General features: G+C 46.6%; 1 protein-coding gene across 1 annotated transcript; it reads left to right on the forward strand.

Moving 5' to 3' along the window:
* Nucleotides 1-1,112: 1,112 nt before the first annotated feature.
* Nucleotides 1,113-3,028, forward strand: POU4F1 (POU class 4 homeobox 1). The gene is made up of 2 exons (XM_016224121.2): nucleotides 1,113-1,235; nucleotides 1,889-3,028. The coding sequence occupies exons 1-2, from the start codon at nucleotides 1,113-1,115 to the stop codon at nucleotides 3,026-3,028; spliced, it is 1,263 nt and encodes a 420-aa protein (XP_016079607.2).
* Nucleotides 3,029-18,607: the final 15,579 nt, after the last annotated feature.

The following is an 18,607-nucleotide window of genomic DNA, read 5'->3' on the forward strand; positions in this document are numbered from 1 at the left end:
GAGCTCGTTTGAAATGTGGGTTTGTACACAGTTAAAGGAGACAAACAATAAGAGAAACGCACAATTGCATTTCAACAGCCATTCCCGAGTAGAAAGCACACGCTCCTTGTGGCTCCTAAGTGGCTGTCACTGTTGGTGCCTGACACAGTTATATTCACAAAAACAACAACAAAGTATGCGGAGGAAATTAAATTATATGGAAATCAATAGCGCCTGACTGCTTCAAACAAATGTCTGTCACCGCGATTATTCTCCAGGAACCTATTTATAAACCTTGAAAGAAACAGGTTTTTGCAGCAAAAGACAGCACCTTCTGCATTTCTGTGTTGTTATTTATACTGTATACAGAGGAATGCGGGGGCATAATTTAACATACAAATGCCCAGCTGTATACATTATATAACAGCTTGTTAGACATCCCGGAGAGGAGGTGTGCCTAAGTAATGCGCATATATTCAGGACTTGCGCTGGGGCGGGGGTTGGGAGAAGAGGGGAAACCTCGAGCTGCGGGCGAACCTCTAGCCTTTCTCTCCTTAAAAGGTGCTTACCCTCAGACAATAGCTGGCCCTTTTGATCTTTTCAGACCCGAGGAGGGAAAGGTGAGGTGTGCAGTGCGCATGCCCGGTCAGCTACAGGTGCAACACCTGCGCTGTCCAAGCCGGTGGTCACTATAAGAGCGGCTCCCACGCGCCGGTCGGTGCCCGGCGAGCGCGGGCGCGCGCAGTCGCACGGCGCTGCCGAGTAGGAGAGCGCGCGTCAGACAGACGAAGACAGCTGATGACTGTCAGCGTGGAGGGGCCGCGAGCTCTCGCGAGAGCTCCCCGGGCCGGCCGCGAGAAGTGGGGCTCAGGTGTAAGAGGAGTGCATCCCGTCCGCGCGCGGGGCTAGAGCTCTTGGAGAAGTGGGATCGGTGCGCGGCGCTCTGCGTGGTCCAAGGAGGCGCCAGGCGGCAGCGGCGGCGGCAGGAGCAGCAGCAGCCCCCCGCGCGGCCGCCGCCTCCGCGCCGCCAGCCGCCGCGGCTGCAGCCTCCGAAGGGAGGCCGGGGGAACCGGCGTGCGCACTTTCCCGCGGACTTTCGGAGTGTTTGTGGATTTACATGCCAAGCCATCAAGATGATGTCCATGAACAGCAAGCAGCCTCACTTTGCCATGCATCCCACCCTCCCTGAGCACAAGTACCCATCGCTGCACTCCAGCTCCGAGGCCATCCGGCGGGCCTGCCTGCCCACGCCGCCGGTAAGCGCCCCGCGCCCGCGGTCCCGGCCCGCGCGCTGGTCCCCTCCCCATCTCCGAGACGCTGCATGTCGGGTGCTGGTGTGTGCAAAGGTCCCGGTGCGGGGATTCGCAGGCAGGGATTTTTTAGAGAAATCCCGCTGCTTGGCACATTTTGTACAGTGGCACTTAATGTCGTGTTCCTGTCGCCCCTGCCTCCGTGTCGGGCGCCTGCGACCAGAGTGGGGATCGGTGAGGCCATGACTCTCGACTTTGCTCCACTTTCTGTTAATTTCATGTCTCGGAAAGGCGATCTCTGCGTGTTCGGTGCGCCACACGGGTCCCCAGCTGCGAGTTACATCTCCGTTTCTTCTTCTTTCCCCCTCCTTTTTCGTCTCTCACGCTCGTTCCCGCAATGTGTTCCCGTGTTCCCCTCTCCCTGCCTCTGTCGTCCCCCTCGCACGCTCGACCCTTCTCCTCCGTCCCTCGCCTCATCCCCAATGTGCCCCCATTCCGTCTCTCCCGGTCTCCCCTGTGCCCACCCCCGTTGTTATTTTGGTTGCTTTGTGTTTGTTCTTTGCCCGTCGTGCTTTCCGGTTTGTGTGTGGTTTTGTTTCGTTTTGCGTTTTGCCTCTTTGGTTTTGTGGTTTTTTTGGTTTGGTTTGTGTCGCCTGCAGCTGCAGAGCAACCTCTTCGCCAGCCTAGACGAAACGCTGCTGGCGCGGGCCGAGGCGCTGGCGGCTGTGGACATCGCCGTGTCCCAGGGCAAGAGCCACCCGTTCAAGCCGGACGCCACGTACCACACGATGAACAGCGTGCCATGCACGTCCACGTCCACCGTGCCGCTGGCGCACCACCACCACCACCACCACCACCACCAGGCGCTCGAGCCAGGCGACCTGCTGGACCACATCTCGTCCCCCTCGCTCGCGCTCATGGCCGGCGCGGGCGGCGCAGGCTCCGCGGGCGGCGGTGGCGGCGCCCACGACGGCCCGGGGGGCGGCGGCCCGGGGGGCGGTGGCGGCCCAGGCGGCGGCGGCCCCGGCGGCGGCGGCGGCGGCGGCGGCCCGGGGGGCGGAGGCGGGGGCCCGGGCGGCGGGCTGTTGGGCGGCTCGGCGCACCCGCATCCGCACATGCACGGCCTGGGCCACCTGTCGCACCCGGCGGCTGCGGCCGCCATGAACATGCCGTCGGGGCTGCCGCACCCCGGGCTGGTGGCCGCGGCCGCCCACCACGGCGCGGCGGCGGCGGCAGCGGCGGCGGCGGCCGGGCAGGTGGCGGCGGCGTCGGCGGCCGCCGCCGTGGTGGGCGCGGCCGGCCTGGCGTCCATCTGCGACTCGGACACGGACCCGCGCGAGCTCGAGGCGTTCGCCGAGCGCTTCAAGCAGAGGCGCATCAAGCTGGGCGTGACGCAGGCCGACGTGGGCTCGGCGCTGGCCAACCTCAAGATCCCGGGCGTGGGCTCGCTCAGCCAGAGCACCATCTGCAGGTTCGAGTCGCTCACGCTCTCTCACAACAACATGATTGCGCTCAAGCCCATCCTGCAGGCGTGGCTCGAGGAGGCCGAGGGCGCGCAGCGCGAGAAAATGAACAAGCCCGAGCTCTTCAACGGGGGCGAAAAGAAGCGCAAGCGGACTTCCATCGCCGCGCCCGAGAAGCGCTCCCTCGAGGCCTACTTCGCAGTCCAACCGCGGCCCTCGTCGGAGAAGATCGCCGCCATCGCCGAGAAACTGGACCTCAAAAAGAACGTGGTGCGGGTGTGGTTTTGCAACCAGAGACAGAAGCAGAAGCGGATGAAATTCTCCGCCACTTACTGAGGGGGGATGGGAGGTGGCGGTGGGGCTGAGCAGAGCTGAAGGGGCCTTTGGGGGGTGGCGGGGGGGTGCTTTTCCCGGGCCTGCTTCCCCCCGGATTTGGAGTGTCCGTTATCCTGCTTGCTTTTGGTGAATCTGTCCTCCAGCGCTGTCTTTCGCCCCCTTTCTGCTCTCCCTGCCCTCACCCTCTCCCAGCCTAGAGGACTGGGGTGCTGGGTGTGGACATCCGAGAGGGACCCTTTGGGTGAGCAGGTAGTGGGGGGGGGGGGACGACGGAGACTGGAGGAGGGGTTTTGAGGAGCAGGATGGTTCTGGGAATTAGGGTTGGGGGAGACTCGGGAAGGGTAGGGAAATGGACTGTTTTGAACCAGAGACATTTATTAAAATCTCCTGGGGACCAAGGAACTATGTACAAAAACAAACCTACCAACCACCAAAAACTAAGCAAATGAAAAAAAACTAAAACAGAACAAAAGCAAATAAAATATGCTTTAGAAATTTAACTCCAGGGAGCCGCATTCTGCAGCTTCAATTCCCCCCTAAGGAAGAGAGAAAAGAGCACCACCATTATTACCACTGACCCAGCCCTACACACATGAACTGAGAAAAACAAAACCAAACGAACTGCAAGGTGAGATCCTGGGCAGCTAAGCTAGTTCTGTGTGTTTGATAATTTTCCCCTCTCAGTCTCACCTCTTCCCCACCCACGTCCTCTGATTATTTTCTGCGTTCCAAAGAGACTGCATGGCTGCTCGCCCTTGCCAGAAAGTGAGCGGGGAACGGCTGAAAGGGGCGGGGGCGGGACTGCCTGTTTAAGTGGAATCCAAGTTTCCCATTGACCTGGCCTATATTCCGGTGGCCTGGGCCCACTGGGGTGGGGTGGGGGTTAGGGGGAGAGAGGTAGTACTTGAGCTGACTAACAGGCAGAATTTATGGAGCTCCTAAAGAAATTATTTTATTCTAGGAGAATAAAACAATTTCAACAAGTTTTTTTTTAAATTTTTGCTCTTATATCTAACACCTAGAAACAGACGGTTTCAAAATCAGCTTCCCCGCCACCCCCCCTAGAACTTGCTTGCCCTTTCATTTGTTTTTCTGAGTGTGGTTTATTTTAAACTACCTACTGAATTTTATTTCTTACTGATTCAAATAGACTAATGGGGTGGAAGACACTAGGAGAGATACTCTGTTTCTTTTACTCCACAGAACAAGACTCATCTAACTCTTCTAGGTCCCCTTTCCGTCTCTCTTGGAGAACATGAAATGGTTGAAATAGTGAGAAGTTTCTGCTTTCATTTGGAGCAGGACTTGGCTGTGAGGAAAATCAACTAAATCCCAAATGAGAGGAAGACAGATTTAAAGTCCTCCATTTGTTTCAAAAGGGTCTGCATGTTGAGGGGGAAAGCAGAACAACTGTGTTTCATTATTATTATTATTCAAAAGTAATTTATTGCTGGGGATAAATGTTGGGTAGCAAGAACTTTAATTTGCACTACCAGTCTCCCAAATAGAAAACCATGTATAGTATTTCATAGTTATAATCAAGGTACTTTATGAACTGCTGATGGATTAAAAAATGAGAAAGACAGTTGAAGGTGGTGAGGTAAAATGCTCGCTTGGTGCACAAGATACTCTTTTGATCTCATGTGGGGATGGTTTATTACCATCCTTTAATAAGAACTAAAAAATTGAAAACAGATGAGAAAAGAAAAAAAAAAAAAAAAGCCCTGCCATTTAATAAGACTGAAATCATGCATGATCTGAAGAGTGCAGAAAGAAACACAATTAGGTCTCACTCTGTTTAGGCATTATTTATTTAATTATGTTGTATATCATTGTTTGCAGCGCAAACATTCTATGCATTTGAAACTGAGCACTAAACTGGGCTAGCTTTCTGATAGACCGTTTTGTGGATAGTGTGATTTCACAGTCTACTGCCTGTTTTCACCGAAAACACAGCATTCTTGTCATATTCTTGTATTTAGAGGAAAAGTAAAAAAAGGAAGATTATTGTAAATATTTTCTTTAATACACACACTCACACAGTGGTTACAGACTGCCAGTGTTATTCCTGAAATGTCTCATGGATTGATCTACCTGTCCATGTATGTCTGCTGAGCTTTCTCCTTGGTTATGTCTTTGCTCTATTACCGTTTCCCCTCCCCACTTCTATCAGAACCATTTCTGTGCGCCAAAATACAACAGGGGGATGTGTCCCAGTACATTTACAAATAAAACATAACTGAAAGAAGAGCAGTTTTATGATTTGGGTGCATTTCTGTGTCTATACTAGGCCAAGTCCTGGTAGAGCCGGTCAGCAAATGAGACTCAATTCAACCAAAAATAGAGGGGAGGATGTTAAAAGGGAGATGGAAAGAGGGGAAAGGGTGAGAATGATGTATTTTTCTGCTGAATCAGAATTCACTTTCAGACAACTCATGTGAAAAGTGGTGCTCTGAATAAAATGAATTCTATATTAGTTGCCTGTGTTTATCAAAGTTTTTTGTTTTGTTTTTTAACTGTAGAAATTCTTAAACCACAAGCCCTCACTTCAGAGTGATGGAAGCAAATAAATAACCAAGCACCCCCAAAATATTAAAGTCAAGGTTCAGGGTCAGAGGCATTTGGAGGTTTATATGTTTTGTTCTAGCCTAAAAACATTTCTTTAAAAATGTTGTAATTAAATGACTTTTTTTTTTTGAAATTAATAAATATAAAACCCGTCTACTAATCTGTCCCAGCCCCATGACAAATGCCTCTTGTTCATTTGAACATTCAGTGTGCCACCTACTGCTCCAGAGGAACCAGAGATTCTTTACTTTTTGGTGACCTGGGACTAGATCAGATGCCAAATGTACAAAGTTTCTTAATAGCTGGGATTATATCTTCTGAAGTCATCCTACCTTAGCCAAATCTTTTTAATTTCACCGGCAAATCTGTGAAACAAAACACTTGATGTTCAAAAAAGAATAGTACATTTAAAAAGCTGTGATTTTAAAGTTGTTAATGTTTTAAAAAAGCACTTAGAGGTATTTTTAAAAATAGATCTTTCCATCAAAATTGATTTTTTTCTGTTGTTATTGACTTGGAATGTCATCAAAGTTTTTAATAAAATGCATTTGTAAAAAAACACACGTTATTTTATAGAAAAATATGACCGATTTCATTGTTGGAGAACCAGGAATGAACAGATGAAAAGACTTACATAGGCTGCTTTAAATAATCTGCCCCCAACGAAATGTTGCAAATACATTTGTATTATATAATGATGACCAATGTATGTAATAAGAATTTAAGCATTTGTTTTGTATTAAGTAAAACCCTTACCAAATGAAAAGAAGATATTATGTTAATAAAACAGATTATGAAAATACATGCTTTGCAGAGTTTCCTATTTTCTGTAGTAGGAAACTGTGCAAAACAAGAGATGCTTTGCTATCTGGTGGGTGAATCTGTGTACCGCTGGCAGGAATTAGACGACTACCCTAAGACAACTTTAACTGTCAGTTCGTGAACAAACAAACAAGCAAACAGATGTCCTCCTGAAGAAAATGCAAAGGCTTGATGTTCATCGGTAGTTGGCCTTGCAAAGTTTTCTGGTTCTGAAGAGCGGAATTTTACTCTACGCAGATTCAAGTCACCAGGCCGTAGGTAGAAATACTAAGATGTGTGGCTCCGTTTTTTTTGTGTTGTTTTTTTTTGGTGTGTGTTTTTTTTAAAAAAGAACAATCTCAAAATAAGTTGGACAGAGTGGGATTGTTTTCCGTTTGCATCTCAGCTTCTCAGGAAATCCAGGCTGTGGTGGAGTAGGAAAGGCAAAAAAAAAGATAAGCATAAAATGCATCTGCCACATTTGTGCCATCCATTCGTTTTAAATTTTCTCTCTCCCCCAGTCCTGGCTCCAGGTCCTGCTCCTTCTGTAGGTCTAAGAAAGGATGTCCTCAAGACACATCAACTAACTTCTGAATAGATTTTGGTTTAATGCGTGTTCTGAAATTGCTCTCAATTTCGATTACACTCCCATAAATAAACCGTAGGCACCCACTGCCCTGATTGTATCGATTTTTACTATGTTGTGAAAAACTACTTGGGTCCTGTTCTTACAAGTGGCCAGGCCTAGAGAGGACAGGGCGCCCTCACCCAGGGCGCCTGAGCAGCTCCCACCCGCCCGTGACCCCAGGCTCTGCGCCCCAGCCTCTCCCACTAGCCCTGCGTGGAAGCATTCCTGCTCCATCTTTCACATGGACGAGCTTTTAGAGTCTAGTCCGTGAAGTTGGAATTACGACTTCTGACCCTGACTAAAAGCAGCATTCACCACCCCATTCAAAGGGCCTTGGTGGCCGGCGAGACTGTAAAGGTGATGACAATTATTAATTGGTATGGTTCTGTTTATCGGTGTTATTGCCCAAGTAGTCTTAGCCCCACGATGAGAGCCATTCAGTCCTTGCGGGCGGTTTCAAAGAGACCGCAAGCTTAATTGATTTTTAAAAAATAGCAGTCAAATTCTAATTCTCATGGGGGGTGGGTACTCTTTCCACCTGCGAGATAAGCCTTGTCTCAATAATTACGTTATTTAATATTTGATCACACCTTCTCCCCACCGCGGCTGGCGGCGCCGGGCTGGCTCACCCCTTCGGGGCAGCGGGCGAGCGGCGCCGCCAGAGCCGCGCGGAGAACCTGAGCGGGGGCGCGCGGCCGCCCGGCACGCGGACTTGCCCTTTAAATAATTCATGGCCTGAGACTTCTGGAAATTAATATAATGAATGATAACAAGAAGCTAATTAAAAACTTTCCTAATTGTTTCCAAGTCAGCTTGATGGGGGACAGGCTGCTCTCCTTTTCCCCCTCCCCGAAATCTGGCAGAGCTACAGGGCCGGGCTCGGGCCGGGAAGGACCTGGAAACTCCAGCGGCAGGCGCTCCTCTGACTCCGGGCGCTATTTCGGAGGCAGCCTCGGGGCTGCAGCTTTGCCTCCAGCCGCTGCCTTCCGCAGATCGCTGGTTTCCCCCGCTTGACTCCGGACTTCGGGGCGGGTGGGTTGGCGGGTGCCTTTTCAAACACTGGCAGAGCTGATTGGGTCAGAATTTGCAGCCAGGAGGGGACCCGCCTTCCCCCAACCCTTGCGGGGTGCTCGCTCTGCCATGGGAACACCCACCCACTCGGGGCCGTCCACGAGGGGAATCCCAGCTCCCCAAGAGCCTGAGTGGCGGCCAAGCGACAGCTGTGTGCTCAGTTTGCGCCCCTCCGCCGTCGCCCGGAGACTCGTGGCCCGGAGGCTTCTAGCTGCTCAAGCCGCAGCTCCTCACGGCTGGCGAGACTGCCACGGGCCTGCAGGCTCGGGCCGGGACCTGACCAGGCCACTGAGGACGTGAGCCGGTCAACAGCCCGTGGCCCGGCGGCCGGCGCGCGTGCGCAGGTGTGGCCGGCGGGGCGTGGACCGCAGGGAGCGCAGGGCGGACCCGGCGCGCACGGAGCGCGCGGAGCGCGGGGGGCGCGGGGGGCGCGGGGGGCGCGGGGAGCGCGCCGAGGCTGCACATGCGCGTTAGGTGCGCCGCGTCCAGACCGCGAAGCGAGCAGGCTCCGCAGCTGGTAATTAGGCTCTGGCAGAGTTCGTCGCTCACGCTGTAAGTGCCTCCGAGTGCGTCCTGAGAGAAAAGGGAAGGCCCGGTGTCGTACGAGGTTAAAAATACTCCCCTCCCAACAGTTTGCCTCAGTTAGCAGACGCCTTAAACATCACAAAACTTTCAAAACTGGTTTAGCTTTTAAAAAGAATTGGGAACAACAATACCTTGGCATTTGTTTTGTTGTTAAGGTGTATACCACCAAATCCCTGTTAGGGATTTGAGTTTATTAGGCAAGGATTTTACCCGGGGCGGGAGGAGGGTTGACCACAGGGCTTTCCTCACGAAGAATTCAGTTGAATCCTGGCTGGCAAAACCGAGATTGAAAACGGCGAAGGACGCCGTGTGGGGAGACCAGCGTCCAGCCCCCGCAAACCGAGGGGCGGGCGGAAAGCGCCCGCGTCTCCCCCCCCCCCCAGCCGGAAGGCCCGGGAGGTCTCCTCTCCGATTTAGCTAAGGAGGGAGATGGGAAGAGGAGAAGGGAAGCCCAAAGAGAGCCTGGAAAGAGAAGTGCAAAAAAAAAAAAAAAAGAAGGGGGTGGCTGGGGGAGAGACAGAGACCTTGTATTGATTAAGTAAAACGAATTGCAGACAAAAGTTTGGTAACTGACTCCTGGCTTCATTTCGGCATAACGTAAACAAACTTTTGTGGGCACGGATCTGAATTAAACAAAGTGTTGACAATTTCCAGCCGGGGAAATTCACCTACACCAGTCTCTGCTCCTCCCCGCCCCCCAGTGTTGACAATAAACATTTAATGAAGGCAGGGACCTGGCTGTCTCCAGTCAGTGTCAGAATACTTCTTTTACTTCAAACATCGCGCGCTTCACTCTAACATTATATAAAAAATACAAAGTGTGAGACAAATAATATGGTTATACAGGTATCTTAAGTGATCTGTAGTCGTTCTAATACCCCTGTACTTAATAACTGAAACAAACTCATTGTAGATTACTGGCGCTTAAAAATGTTAAATACAGTTAATGCAATATTAATCGCCCTTTGGTGATATAAAATGCAATATTTTCAGGCAGCTATCGAGCTTTTCTAGAGGAAGAGCTGATGAAAAGAGTCACAGCTGAATAGTGGAGAGGAAAAGCCCGGTATTTATTGCTTTTGTTTGGCTTTTGGCTACAGAGACAGGAACCTTCTAATGGGGTAAGGACATTTATTTTATCTGCAATCTATTGCTGCGAGAGCAGGGGCGGCAGATGGGGCTGGTGCGATATTCACAGTGTAATTTAGAGCAAATCCTAATAACTAATAATGATTTATGTTAATTTTGATCACTTATGCGACTTTCCCAAAGCGTTGTGATGAAAGGGAAAGAAAGAGAAGCAGAATGTGACAAGGAGCTCTGAGGCTGAGGTTGGAACTCAACTGTCCTACTTAAAATGTGTTTTATGAGTTAGCAATGGAAATACAGGCATTTTTTAAAAGCAGGTAGGATCCATTTGATGCTGGGCAGAGGTATCTCCCCAGGGCTTGCATTTCTTCTGAAAATATACCCAGATGAGAGGAACCATGACGCCTTTGAGCAGGGGACTCTTTTATTCCAGTTCTAAAGAAAACAGTTATGTTTCAATTGTTTCATTTGCTTGTATTCAGCTAAGGGCGGGCCGGCGGGCGGGTGGAATCAGGCGAGGCAGGAGTGCGCGCCGGGGTCACCCCTCCGAAGTGTAACCTGAGCCCGAGGTTTGCAATCAGCTTTGCTTTTGGGAGCAGGCTCTCGCGCACCGCCGCCAAGCCTCGTGCAAAAGTTTTATTCCTGGCTGCTTAAACAAGTTGCCATTTCTGAATCTTCCACTTCCCGTCTGATATTTGTTTGCCTAGAATCAACTTTTGGGAAGCTTTGCCTTCTCTACCGCCCGTCTTTATCCGTACTCAAGGGATCCCGGGGCTTTTCAACTTAAAAGTGCCTCCTCGCTCCCCATCCCCCTGGTAACGTGGCACCGGTTCAGAACCCCAGAGGCTGCCGACGGGACTTAGTTCTGCGCAGGAACAGGAGGTTTTCGGCTGCCACGCGGTGCACCGCAGAGGGTCGCAGCGATTTTGAAAAGGAGGGTGCGCCTTGCTCGTGGCAATTTACTTTTTCCGCTTACCTTTTACGCGTTTTAACGCCTGGAGGCTATAGTTTGAAAGTAAAACAGCATCAAAGCACAACCTTATTAGCTCTGTATTTGAGAAATCCGGAAGATGAAACTACCTAAAAGGCTTAATAGGGCGGAACAGCATTTATTTGCCAAGCAAACAGCCGGAGTACAGTTCAAAAGGGGGTACAGTGGTTTATCAGCAGGAGGCTGGAAGGAGAAGAGCGGTGGGCAAAGCGAATTTCAAGCTTCAGTTACGACGTTAAAGTGAATTAAATAAGCGTCAAGTGGGATGTCTGCTTTGATTTTGAATGATCATCTCTCTCGCCCAAAATTTATACACACACACACACTAGAGGCTTTCCTCCACCTTTATGAGTTGTTGTCAAGAGTTTTATTTACTTTTAAACTTTCAGGTTTTGTAGAACAAGAATAGTTACCTCTCCAGGGATTTGATCTGCCAATGTATCTAAAATATGATCAAATCTTTTAAAGTTAAACTTTTCATTATTTTCTTCCTTTTTTTCTTATTTTAAGGCTACAGATGTAAAAAAAAAAAAGCATCTGATTTCTTCTACTAGGGAAAAACAAGCTATATGATTCAGAGTAGTTTTTTTTTTTTTTCTTAAACATTATGCTGTATTTTGTTTTTCTACTTTTGAATCATCTCTATCAGTAACTGTACTGTTATTATACTGTTAGTATACCCGGAATAAAGAGGACTTTAAACAAAACAAAATTTTAAACAAAATTGATCTAGGCAGCTGACGTTAGCCGTTTACCAATAATGCTTAGGAGCTGGTGGGTGTTTGTGAGTTAGAAGGTGCGCCTCCCCGTGTGTAGCCATATACAAACAGATGTAAGCACAATTTTTACTGTTGTTGGTGAATGTAACTGAGTCTTTCTCAACTTTATTCTGGTTATGTTCAGTGTTTCAGTACCAGAAGCAACTCCCTTAAAATTGAAGATTGGAGCATTATTGAAACTCTATCAAACAGCTCTGGGGTGCAGGCTTTCTGAAAACGCAGGCTCTAGATGAGGTCTGACTGTCTGACTGCACATAAGCCCCTAATATGTTAATGGCCGTAGGGGATGCCTAAGGTACTATCTCAAGCTGCTTCGCACACCATATGTCAGGCCGTTAGCCACATGGATCTATTAATCAAAAAGAGCTGGAGAGGGAGAAGAGGGTCTTAGAAAGGGGGAGAAGTGTGATGGGGGAGGGGGAGTGAGAAAGAAGAAGCATTTTAACCCCCCATCCTCATTTCTTTTATTTAAAAAAAAATTAAAATAGCTAAAGAGACCCAGCCAATACAGATTTCCTTTCTGTCAAGTTAGACTGTTCATAAATCTCTACTAAAAAAATTGGAATAATATCTGATTTTATTAAAATAGAAGGAAATTTTACCTGGAGGGTCCTGTTTAGGGTTCCTTTATTGCAGAACTTTTACAAGCAGGACTCTTTGATACAATAAAACCCTTGTTTTTGTAATGAAGGTTATTTTGTGGATGAGCTTTATTAAAAGTAGTGGGGGAGAAAGAATGGGGCAAATGCATTTTTAGAGGATAGAAGGTGGGGCATGGAGGAAGGCGCCTGGAGAATTTCTAATGAATATATAATTTATTAATATAGATCTACCTAGACAGTAGAGTTTTCAGCACCTTTAGTTCTTCTGATAGTAAACATAAAGTGTTTGCATTTTTATCCTTTAAAAAGCTGGCTTTATGATAAATGAAACTGCAGAGTCTACAAAGTGCAGAGGTATTTAATTCTTTTAGGAGGAGAGGAAATGAGAAAACATTTAAAATCCTCATCTTTCTCATTTCTGTTTTGTTTAGAAGTATTTCTTGCCCTTCCCTGAATGTTTAAAAAATATTCCATTAGATAATAGTTTAGAAAGTTTGCACAACCTTAGAAGTAATTATATACTCAACATGGAGATGGCATAAATAAGTACATTAAGTCTATAAGAAAAAAAAAAAGATTTTTTTTGGAAATAGTGAATGTATTTGTTATGTGCCTTAAACTCACCACTTTTAGGGAAATCAAATGAAAGTACTGATTTTAAAATGTCACAAACTCTCAGAAACAGAACACAGAAAGGAAAATATATAGGCACTTGGATTTAAAAGTTGCATTCTTTTCATGTGTGATGCTACCTGGGGATAGAGAAAATATGAAACAAATGTCAATTCAGGTTTATTATTGTTTTAATTGGTATTCAGTGATGATGAAGCATATAAAGACAATTTCTGGATTATCAATGTTCAGTTTTAAAGTCTAGAATTAATGATAACATTTAGGAAATTTGAAAATCATATTTAATGTTGTCATGATTAGTAGGCATGATTTTAATAGTGTCAAGATTAATAGTCTTATACCACAGTAGTTAATTTATAGGATAAGGGAATGACTGAAGTTTATTGATGTTAGGTTTTAAAAAATATACATGCAAATGATTGGCTATTTATGTATATTTGAGAGCACAGATTATTCAACCACACCACAAGCCCTCTGTCATTAACATAGATTCACAGTACTCTGTTATGTTGGATTTGTAAAAGAGGCATCAGAATGCTCTTATTTATGATTTTAAAATACATTAAAGAAGATAATTGTGAAACTGCTCAATGACAAAAATTATATGACTGACATCTGTTACATTGTTTATAGTATATAAGTGGGGTAATTTGTACTGTATATTAGATTGTAATTTGTACTGTATATTAGTATTCTTTAGTTTCACGAAGCCATCTATTTGTGTTTCTGTAGAAGTTCTCAGTTACAAGGAAAGGTTAACATTGGTAGGTAACTGTAATTAAAAACATCAGTATGTTAGATTATTTGGTTTGGCTGGCAAATCATCTAACACTCTTTTAGTAATACAAAAAGCTTTTAAAAAATAGAGAACTTTATTGTATTGTACAGAACTGCAGTCAATCTGTAAATATGAGGGGTCCTAAAGCACTATATTTCATCCAGGAGATGATGAATGCATAAAGACAGGATCATCCTGAGTTTCAAGTATAGCTGGGTAAAGAGAAACACTTATTATCTTTAAATTTTGGTGCATGCCACACTAGCCTTCATTTCTTCCCCTGTATTTAAAAGGTAGCCCATATATCTGTCGCTTTGGGTTTCCAAAGACTCGTAACTTAATTCCTTCAGGCTATTCATCAGCACAGTAATTAAACTAGCAAATGGATGTAAATAAAGTGAAATTGGTTTCATGACAGATGAGGCGAAGAGGCCTCTGACATGAAACAAGGCAGGACAATAATGATTTCAGCAGCATCGGGCTATGGAAGGAACCCCAGCTGGATTTATTAGGTGCTGCAAGTGATTTGCTGGAAGCGGGCAAGACATGAACACTCTTTAATTTGACAGGAATTTTGCATCCTAAAGAGCATATTGAAATATAAATCCAGAAACAAATTTAGGCAAACTGTAAACAGATGCATTGTTGGACTGAAAGTACTATTCAGTATTTAAAAAGGAAGAAGAATATAGAACTACACCCCTTCCCTGGTAGAAGGGCTTCAGTTTTACAACTTATTATTTAATCCTGGGGAATGGCAAAATAATTATGAAACATCCCTTTCTACTTATGAATTCTATTGCTTATTTTAGGGTTAGTGATTTTGTATTTTCAGGTTTATTTACTTGGGAAAGCAACTAATACAATAAATGATTTAAAAACCAGCATGATGAAAACATTTATAAAAATTATGGATACATGCATATGTGAGGGGGAATATGAGAAACTAGGAGAGAATTCCGGATGGGCAACTTATTTTTCAGAGTGCAGTTACTACTATATTTAAATAAAATCTAGGATAAAAATCTTGTACCAGCTTATTGCCTCTAGTGGTCTGTGCCTGGATACCCCGAAAGCAAATTCCTAGCTACAAAGAGAAATTGTCTCAAGCCCTTGATCAGACGAAGCCTTAAAATCAAATATAGATTTGTCCTTGAAAAATAAGCATTTCCATAGACTAGGGGGTAACCAAGCTATAGCTGAAAATCGAGGAATAAGAAAAGAAGGTGGAAGGAATGAGTTCTTGGCTGGTTCAACAAGACAAATGGAAATTGAGTCACCAATTCCACTACAATAAGGAAGTCACACAGAATAAATAAAGGCACACTAGGAGCAGATTAGCTCCTTTATCCATGAAAAGATGAGAAATGAACTGCTTTATGCTTAAATGTAATCTCAATTATTTAAGCCCCCTTTTATGAGGAGCAAAAGCCTTCATGACTGGTGCCCTCCCTTCCCACAAGATCACGCTGGAGTGTCAGCACCATGGCCAGCTCCTCAGAGGGTGGGTGGCGTGGCGTCAGCGGGGAGGAGGGTAGCCAGTGACCCGGGAAAGGTGAAATCTAAATACTCCTGAAATTTTACGGGCGGTTTAATTATTTAGCAGTGAATCCGGATCCGCGAGTGGGATCCTAAGTTGGCCAAAAAGTCCTCAAATCTTTTAGAAATTGGTGTTTTAAAGAAAAGGGGGGAAAGGTACGAGAGCATGTTATCAAAAACTCTTAATGAAAGTAAGATCTTTAAAAAACAAAACTAAACACCCACTGTATGCTCTCTGCCTTAATAGTGGATGACTTTCAGGCCACGAAGGAATTTATAATGAAACTCAATTGGCTTTCTCCCTGAGCCTGTCCTTTAAAAAAAAAGGAAAGAAAAATATGCCTAATTATTTTAAGTTCTTTTCCAATCGTAAGGCATAGGCAAGTTCTTTAATTATAATACAGTCTGAATAGGGGGAACATATGGAGGAGAATGTCAAGAAGAGGGTGCCAGGGGCAGATCCTCAGAAATCTGTATTCATTTCTGGCTCTTATTTGTTCAGTAATCTCTACCATCATAACTAAATCTTGAAGCACTGCTGTAGTTCGAGTTGTTGTTGACTTAACGTCAAAATTCAATCACTGGGGGTTTTGTATCAGCCGGGCTACTTATTTGTCTAATAAATCCGTCATTTTGTAAGAAAAATATTTGAGCAGCCGTACTTGACCTCTTGGTATCCACAAGTCACATTTATTTCTCCCAGTTTACAAATGCAAAATTGAGATGATCATCTAATGCCTGGAGGAACTGTGTTGATTTCTGATTGGATTTTAGATGGAAATGTCTATTTTAAATACCTTGTGATTAAATTGTACATATAATAGAATCCATGCATTTTAAGCTGATTCCTGCTTGGAAGCTTAACAACCTGAACTGCTAGTCATGAATTAAAAACAAAAGCCCCCCCAAAACACAAAATACCAAACACACTCTTTCCAAGCAAACACTTAAATTCAGCCTCAATTGTAAGACTTTATTAAAACCAGTCTCTCTTTTTTTAATCTTAAAAGAGTTCCCTTATGGATGGGTCCCCCTTGCCCCCAGTGTTCTAGTTCCTGGAGGGTAAGCTTTTTTATCTCAATCCTAGGGACAACACACACCAGAGAAATCATGGCTGGTACTTCAATCTCAGGGCTATAGAATCGAGTCTACTGCCAAACTGTAACTCAAGTCCAAGGAAATCCATATCACCAGTCTGAGTTTTACTAGTTAAGGTGAATAATGTTATGTTTGAGTGAGTTCGTGTTATTGTCTAGTAGAGCAGTGTGATCGAAGATTACTTGAAAGTCTTTGTTCCACACTTCTTGTCCTTCTTCTGTTCGAGCACCTTTTAGTGTAAAGATTCCCTTCACCACTCTATCTTTGTGAAATTTTTGGCTAAGGAAGCGGTCCATTTGAGAGTTCCTCTGTACAGTGTTGGGGAGAATGAGGCACCAGAAGGACCCCCATCTGTTGTGGCAAGTGCCTGACTAAAAAGAGACGTTTTCAGAAGTCAGACTGGAGAGCTAACTTTGCCAGTGGGTGATGAGACTGAGCTAAGGGAGGCCTCAGAAACCTAAACAAGTGAACACATGCATTTATCTACAGGACGTGGCCTGTGGATGCAGCCCCTCCCACTCGGCGGGGTGGGCGGGGTGAGACAGCCCTTGGGCTGAGGGAGGAGCGCAGCCTGGCAGTCCACTCAAGTTTGGACCATTCCTTTCTTTTTGCTTCTGCTTTTTTGCTGGAGGGCCCGAGTGCGTGTGCGTGTGCGTGTGCATGTGCATGTGTGTGTGTGTGTGTGTGTGTACACACACTGTTCAATAACGGGAATGTGTAAAGAAAGTGTTGCTCAAGCTTGTTTGAACCTGAAACCATCGCGGTGGTTCGACCTCACATACAAGAGATTTCAAGCCAAAGGTGGCCAGGCCCGGGGAAAGGCCCCTGGGCCCCCGCTGGCTCCGCCCGCGCTCTGCGCTGGGTTTCACTGCCTGGGGCCCCGCGTCGGTTCCACCTGAGTTTGGCGATCGCGCGTTTTCCTTCTCCTGCTCAGTTTAGGCGCCGCATGGCAGGAACCTCGGCTTCTTTACGGTGGTAACGAGAGGGGCGCTCTCTCCCCTGCGTCCCCGCGCTCCCCTGCCTGGACCGCGGGGAGCCGGATCCCTGAGCGCGGCTTGGGTGCTGCGTCTGTGCCGGGCGGGGTGGCCTGCGGCTTGGGGTGCTCGGTGAGGGGACAGCCGGTTGGAGCGACCCTCTGAAAGGAGCTAGGCCACTGGTCCGGGGAGTGTCCAGGGTGCACTCCTGTATCAGCTCGTTTCCCCCTGAGACCGGGGGTGGGGTGGGGGTGAGGTGGGGGGGGGGTGAGGGTGGGGTGGGGGGGTGGAGAAGGCGGGGTCGCTAGTGAGCTGCAAGCTTTGCAGGCTGCAAAGGCCCTGGAGGGGTTAGGAGGAGTTCCTGCCTCAACTTGGCGTGAGCACGCCCTCCTTAAGTTTAGGAGGTGGCTGTTACTGCCCAATCCCCATGGGAAGGCTTCTCAGAATTCATTTCTGATCCTTTCTAATAAACAGTTCACTTCCATTTCCAAGCTGGCCCTTCCAAGTCGGAATACTTCATTTACCCCTCATAGGACCTTTAGACATCCTGTCCTCCTTTTATTGCGCTTATTGGGGTGACACTGCCTAACGAAATTATATAGGTTTTAGGTGCCCAATTCCACAACACATCATCTGTATATTGTATTGTGTGTTCACCACCCCAGGTCAAGTCTCCCTCCATCACCATTTATCCCCCCCACACCTTAAGGCACTTAATATATTCAGAGAAAGACACTGGAAAAAAAATCCTCAACTCTAGGCCCACCCTTCCGTGTGAGAACAGCAATCCATACCATGTTACCAATAGTTCCAAGGCTTGTGGAGGGCGGAAGGACCAGATTATGTATCTTTGTGGTTTATGTCATGAATCCAGCTGGATTTCTAGTTCAAATATGAGGAGCTGGAGGAATATTTCAGTATGTGACAAAACCAGTTAGACTGAATCGGGAAATTTGTCCAGTATTTATTTCTGTTACCAAAACGTACTGATGGAGCGTTCAGAGTCATTATCCATCCTGTTCTCTTGTCCCACTCTTCTACCAACTTTCCCTCCAGTTCTTGAGAGAAGCAGGGGAAGGAGGTATTCCTAGATTTCCTGGGCTCTCTGCAAATTGATGCTCTGCTTCGCCTTCAGATGTGGAGATTTCTGAGGGAGCTTTATTCCTTACATGTGGTTAGGATGAGGAGGGACAGGGATTGTTTGGGGAGATCCAATTCTAGGAGCTTTGTTGCTGGGCAAAGTTTGCTCGGGCCTTCCCTTTGCTTCAGGATTCTTCATCCCCCTGCAATGTCGAGGAAAGGACTTCTGCATTTACATGGTTTTCCTTTGGTTACCTGGAGTAAGTCACTTAATTGGAAGCTGGTGTTACTTGCAAGGACTATACTAACCAGCCAGGAAGGCAGTTGTGGCAGGTGGGAAAGTTAGGACATGGAGGAGGGCAA

Source organism: Miniopterus natalensis, chromosome 2 (assembly GCF_054644295.1).
Source record: "Miniopterus natalensis isolate mMinNat1 chromosome 2, mMinNat1.hap1, whole genome shotgun sequence".
NCBI classification, from domain to species: Eukaryota; Metazoa; Chordata; class Mammalia; order Chiroptera; family Miniopteridae; genus Miniopterus; species Miniopterus natalensis.

Bases quoted from the DNA above. Each gene is read 5' to 3' on its own strand.
- POU4F1 (XM_016224121.2), top strand. From the start codon at position 1,113: ATGATGTCCATGAACAGCAAGCAGCCTCACTTTGCCATGCATCCCACC. The intron at 1,236-1,888 runs GTAAGCGCCCCG...TGTCGCCTGCAG, and splicing joins CCTGCCTGCCCACGCCGCCG to CTGCAGAGCAACCTCTTCGC.